Genomic DNA, 6,111 nt, shown 5'->3' with positions numbered 1-6,111 from the left:
TCTCTTTTGTACCCTCTTTAATAATACCTTTATCCAAAACACTGCAGAAAAATCCAAGTTTAAAACAGAAAAACAGGCTAAGTTAAATCAAGGTAATAAGAACACATTAAATCATGATGAAACCTAGACCTACAACCTCAGCACAGTACAAGATGAAGGGAAGTGGGGGGGACAAGAACCCCCCAAAATGTCAACCTCGCTATTTACAAAGTCAGAAGCGCTGCATGTCTTCATCTCAGGAAGAGGATTCTGGTGTTTAAAACATGAGCTGATCTGAGGACACGATAGGATTCATCCCCCAATGCTGCCACATGGGTACAGGGTCATTCTCCAGTCCACCAGCCAGCCCAGTCCATCTGCAAACAAGGACACAACACAGTAGGTGTTACCAACTCTGGAGCTCTGTAGGGCACAGTGAACCTTGCACGTCCATGTTTCACTGTTTAACTTCTGCTTGTGCTGTCAACTTTAAACTATTAATAGTTTGTTTCTCTCCATTCCGTTTTAAAGATCATATGTAGAACTCGCAGCTTCACCAAGGTTCTGTAGCCTGTTCTGTAACAGCTCACCGGCCAGCAAAAGCTTCAGCTCCAATGAATTGGTGGCTCAATTTCACCATTAAGGAGCACGCCCAAACATGACCATATCTAAACTATAAAAAGGTAAAAACATTTGGTGGAAGTTTCAAGCCAGCTACACAAATGGCTCAAATATTACATTTTGAGTCGTCAGCTTTTTATGGCATCATAAAGCTGGTTTACATATGATCTTTAACACCTAAGTTAAATAAAAAAAAGTTGTGTTTATCAAGTGAAGTTCTCTAAGGGCTATAAAGAAAAAGCAAGCATTGAGTTTAAGAAAGGGGTTCATTATAGAAACAAACAAAAAAACCACTGAAGCTCCAGAACTGAAACACAAGACCACTAAAATTAAGACAATACATAAATACAAGTCAAGGTACATTTGTACTGTTTCATATTAATATCCTGTAAAAAATCCATTTGACAAATCGTTAAAGCAAACACTTAAACTGAAAAAGAGATTTGTCCTTTTTCTTATGTTTCTTTTTGTTTAAAATCGCTGGTTACAGGAAGTGTGAAGAGACCATACCGCAGGACAGCGTTTTCTTGTGCATGCCGTGCTCTCTGCCCGCTATGTGCGACGCCCAGAGATTGTCGTGGTCAGGTGACACACGGCCTGCAATGAAGTCCCCGCTGGCAGGTACAAACAAGGTACAACATCAGAGTTAGGAAAAGAAAAGGAAAACTTAGGATAGGTCCTTACTCTGTACCCTTAGCAGTACTTTACCTGTTAACAATGCTATCAAGTCTCTTTATGTTATTTCCTTATGAACACCTGTTAAAAAGCAAGGGGGAAAAGGACAATCTACAGAAAAACGCTTACGTTTTTTCTGGAGAGCTTAATAAAAAAGGCAAACCACTACAGAAGCATTTTTTCCATTAAAGATCTATAGACATGACTCTTTAGATGTATCTGTCAGAATGGGGGGTGCATGGTAATAGAAACCACTTGCTTTCTCTATTGATAGGTTTTAGAATAATTGTTTAGTGTCTATTGATCTTTAAGTGTTTTATTTTTTTTGTAGGTCAGGCCGAAGGTGAGTGTGGTCTTACCAGAGGTCTAAGCAGGTCTTGTTGGATTAGATCAGCTCAGTAAGGCTGGTAGTTGTTCTGGTGGGTTGTGACCTCTCGAGAGGCCTTCCCATAGCTGCTCTGCTGGCCTATGGGGAAGGTCAAGGGTTAGAGGTCAGGAAGATTAAGGGTCACAGGAGAACTTCACAGAAACAAAACAGTTGTAGGAGGAAATCCTATCAAGGTGTTATCAATTGAAGTTCAGTTGACATGAGAGTTTAAGTTCACTTTCCTTTATGGGGTAAATGGCAGCAAGAAATCATAAATAATCAGTAGTAATGTAGTCTGTAGTGTTTGTGTACCTAATTGTTTTTTTTTTCTTGGACTTTCAAATGGAATGTTATTGTATCTGTACTGAGATGGAATTATGTGTCAATATTGGGCAGCAGGTAGCATAGCAGTTCAAGCATTAGGCCATTAGCCAAAAGGTCAATACCATCCAAATATGGCTGACCCTGTACATTTCACTGCGCCTATTTGGTGTACATGACAAAACAATTCAAATATGCTAAAGAGACTCTGTACATTAAGGTATTTACTCTATATACCCAGGAATGTAACTACAAGTACTCTTAATTGTGTGTGCCATACAAATGTAATCTTGGGGGGCGGCAGTGTAGCCTAGTGGTTAGAGCATTGGACTAGTAACCGAAAGGTTGCAAGTTCAAATCCCCGAGCTGACAATGTACAAAATCTGTCGTTCTGCCCTTGAACAGGCAGTTAACCCACTGTTCCTAGGCCGTCATTGAAAATAAGAATTTGTTCTTAACTGACTTGCCTAGTAAAATAAAGGTACAAACATTTTTTTCTTATAGAACTGTATATGGGCTCAATGATCATTAATGTTCCCTATCAAATAACAAAGTGCACTGCCTGGATATGGAGGACCCCTCACAAACATGCACCAGAGCAAAGAAACCCAAGGCAGGCAGCATTACAGACATCCGTTTTATTATTTTTTTCCAGAGCTATTGAGTACATACAAGAAGACATTTTTCCACCTGTTGTCTTAGCTATAGGTACAAGAGTTGTTGCTGGGGGCTGAAAGGCACTGCTTGTTTCGATAGTTGCCATCAACAGTGTAGCTTACCATTGTAGTCGTCGTATCCCTGTCCATAACCATAACTATTATAGTTGTAGCCAGAGTAGTCATAGCCTGTGTAGCCATTGTATCCCTGGTTGTATCCGTTGCCGTAGCTACCATAGTTCTGGCTATAGTAGCCATTGTAACCCTGGTTGTAGCTACTCTGACCTGCACAGAGACAATGGAAAGGTTTAGTGTGACAAGTCTGTATTGTAGTTTCAAAGACACTTGTATGTCTTTTTCTTTTCAATATACTGCAATGCATGCCCTGTTCAGTCATCAGCATGGTCATTGTTGCATGTGTCAAATGCCACACAAGAAATTCCCTTGTGGAAGAATAAAGTTGATTGAATTTAAAGATATTCTTCTGATGTGCATTCTTCAGTGCCATAGGCTAGATGTAGCTGTACATACCTCCTCGTCCCCGGCCCCTGTATCCTCCGCCTCCACTGTAGCCCCCCCTCTCTCCTCTGTGTTGTTGCTGCTGTCTGTACACTTCTTTGGGTTGGGCCACTTTGATTTCACACTGCAGAGAAAACACACCATGAACCAAAACACTTCTGAAAAACAGTGCTGACATTTTCTTGAAGTTATTTGTCTACAAACATAATTCTACAAAATCACTGTCTAAACTAAGTTGATTAAATAGCATAGAAAGAATAGCTTTGCCTATCAGCGCAAGCTGGGTGACAGGGTTCACTGTTAATAAGTGGACTTCAGCTACCTTTCCGCCCCCGACTTGGTGGTATCTGCACTCCAACAACTTCTGGACAGGGATCTCCTCACAGTAGGTCACGAAGCAGAAACCGCGCCGCTCATTGGTTTTGGTATCCATGGGAAGCTCGACGCTGTCAATCTGGAAACAACACAAGAGTTTCTCTCAGTTAGCTGCTATGAAGACAGTAATCATAACATTCTGCAAATCTCCCAGTCTTTGTACCATGTTAAAAGGATAGTTGATCATACAATGATCATACAATAGCATTAGCTCTAGCTCCATTACACCAACACTTGCTCAGTGGACATACAACTTCCTAAAAGCATGGGTCTACCATATGTAAAACATGAATATATTGGACAGTACAAGCATTCGCTCACATCTCCAAAAGCTCCAAAGTATTCCCTGATCTCCTCCTCCGGGGTGTCTGGGCTGAGGCCTCCGACAAACACCTTCTTGGGTGGCTCTTTTCCCTTCATGGCTTTGGCCCTCTTTGGGTCGATCAGCTTCCCGTCCAGCTTGTGCTCCTTCAGCTCCAAAACCTGCACACAGGACAAAGTGTCAGTGAAACTGGGTGTGCGTGTGATTGTTCAAGTAAAGTGAGTGGATGCCAACTATGTAAGTCTTCAAACCTATCTAGTTATTTCACATCTGTGCAGATTTAAGAAAACAAGACAAATAGAGGCATCATGCCCTGTCCTCAGTCTGTTCTAGTGCCTACCCTGTCTACGCTCTCTGCGTCTTTGAAGAGGACAAAGCCAAAGCCCCGGGACCGGCCCGTCATCAGGTCTGTTTTGATGGTGCAGTCTAGAACCTCTCCAAACTTGGACAGGTAATCCATGAGGTCCGTTTTGCTGGTGTCCCAACTGAGCCCACCGATGAACATCTTGCTGTGAATGGAGAATGAAGGAGACTAATACAGGCGACATCAGACAGTCATAACTACATCCTTGGGGGGGGGGGACCATTAACACTAACGTTACACCAATGACAATCTGATAATAGAAATCAATGCTTTTCGAAAGTTATAAATATCGCAGTGACAACTTGGGTTAGTCAAGTTAACGTCGTCAGGCAACTTGGCCAGATATGACGCGCTGGTAAGATAGTTAACAAGTTAACTATCACTAGTTAGCTAGCTATGCACGATCACAACAGGGACTAACGTTAGCTAGCTAGCAAACTTTGGCTTGTTACCACTCCAACCACTAGTCTCCAGCTGGCAAAATAACAGTAACTAGTTACGCTTAAAAGTAAGTTAGCTACTGTCATGTTACTTAACTAACATTAGCTGGTTCGTCGCTTACCCGTCATCCTGCTGGTTTTTGCTTGCGTTTATCTTGGAGCCCTCCGGAAACTCGTCTGTGCTGAAGTCAACTTGGCCTTCGGTTTCCATTTTTGCACTTCAGGCGGTTGTCAGCTGTAAATATAAATTTGTATTTAGGCCTGATTGCTAGCTACTTTTTTGGGACGAATTCAGTCGCGATTGCTATGTAAAATGGCTGACATCTAGGGCGGCCAGGGTGGCGGGGAATGACGCAGATGATGTGGTTTGTTTGTGGGGGCTCATGCCTCGTTCAAATGCTAGTTGGATCTACGAAACTCGGACATTTCCGACTTGGAATTTCGTCGAACGCGGCACGTGTATAACTACAACAAGTTGGCAAGTCGGAAATAGTTTCCTAGTTCCGACTATTACTTGAACGCGACATCAGTTTGTCATCACTAGTTACCACAGCCGCAAAGTCAAAATTATGCCTAAACCCCGCCTATTTCCACAATGTATCCTCTTAAAACCTTATTTTAAACATAACCTTAACCACACTGCTAACATTAGGCCCAACCTTAAGTAAAAATATTTTTTTTAAAGCTATTTTTGGTGTTCATACATTTCTACGCTATAGACAATATTTTACTCTGTGGGTGTGGTAACTAGTCACTCACCCCCCCAAAAAAATGAAAGATAAGCAAGTTTCAATTTTGTAAAGTTAGTTTGGGAGAGGTGGAAAAATTGTTATTGATCAATAGTGACAACCTGGCATTGATAACTTAGATGGAAAGCTACTGAGGATGGTATCGGACTCCTATCTGTCAGATCTCAAATCGGAGGGTCTGCTGTACGTACCTCTGGCAGTCTCTATGGGGGTGCCACAGGGTTCAATTCTTGGACCGACTCTCTTCTCTGTATACATCAATGATGTCGCTCTTGCTGCTGGTGAGTCTCTGATCCACCTCTACGCAGACGACACCATTCTGTATACTTCTGGCCCTTCTTTGGACACTGTGTTAACAACCCTCCAGGCAAGCTTCAATGCCATACAACTCTCCTTCCGTGGCCTCCAATTGCTCTTAAATACAAGTAAACTAAATGCATGCTCTTCAACCGATCGCTACCTGCACCTGCCCGCCTGTCCAACATCACTACTCTGGACGGCTCTGACTTAGAATACGTGGACAACTACAATACTTAGGTGTCTGGTTAGACTGTTTACTCTCATTCCAGACCCATATCAAACATCTCCAATCCAAAGTTAAATCTAGAATTGGCTTCCTATTTCGCAACAAAGCCTCCTTCACTCATGCTGCCAAACATACCCTTGTAAAACTGACCATCCTACCAATCCTCGACTTCGGCGATGTCATTTACAAAATAGCCT

General features: G+C 42.2%; 1 protein-coding gene across 2 annotated transcripts; it reads right to left on the bottom strand.

Moving 5' to 3' along the window:
• On the bottom strand, nucleotides 1–5,173 carry hnrnpdl (heterogeneous nuclear ribonucleoprotein D-like). 2 transcript variants are annotated; one of them, XR_002251871.2, is made up of 9 exons: nucleotides 4,762–5,141; nucleotides 4,176–4,344; nucleotides 3,835–3,996; nucleotides 3,461–3,592; nucleotides 3,151–3,262; nucleotides 2,743–2,904; nucleotides 1,635–1,741; nucleotides 1,111–1,214; nucleotides 1–356 (listed from the first exon to the last, which is right to left on the bottom strand). XR_002251871.2 is itself a non-coding variant. In XM_020457358.2 (8 exons), exons 1-7 carry the CDS (start codon nucleotides 4,848–4,850, stop codon nucleotides 1,671–1,673), a joined length of 897 nt encoding a protein of 298 aa, XP_020312947.1. In that variant the 5' UTR covers nucleotides 4,851–5,173; the 3' UTR covers nucleotides 1–356; nucleotides 1,635–1,670. The 2 variants fall into 2 exon arrangements, 1 of the variants encoding a protein (XP_020312947.1); XM_020457358.2 differs by lacking the exon at nucleotides 1,111–1,214 and having other exon boundaries at nucleotides 4,762–5,173.
• Nucleotides 5,174–6,111: the final 938 nt, after the last annotated feature.

The sequence above is a fragment of the Oncorhynchus kisutch genome, linkage group LG23, assembly GCF_002021735.2.
Source record: "Oncorhynchus kisutch isolate 150728-3 linkage group LG23, Okis_V2, whole genome shotgun sequence".
NCBI lineage: Eukaryota > Metazoa > Chordata > Actinopteri > Salmoniformes > Salmonidae > Oncorhynchus > Oncorhynchus kisutch.
This window is presented reverse-complemented; position numbering and strand designations above follow the sequence as displayed.

What these genes read in the sequence shown, in the direction of transcription:
- hnrnpdl (XM_020457358.2), bottom strand. Translation starts at nt 4,850, where the DNA reads ATGGAAACCGAAGGCCAAGTTGACTTCAGCACAGACGAGTTTCCGGAG. An exon ending in AAAAACCAGCAGGATGACGG is followed by an intron (nt 4,345 to 4,761) that starts GTAAGCGACGAA and finishes CTCCATTCACAG; the next exon opens with CAAGATGTTCATCGGTGGGC. An exon ending in ACCAAGTCGGGGGCGGAAAG is followed by an intron (nt 3,263 to 3,460) that starts GTAGCTGAAGTC and finishes TTTTCTCTGCAG; the next exon opens with TGTGAAATCAAAGTGGCCCA.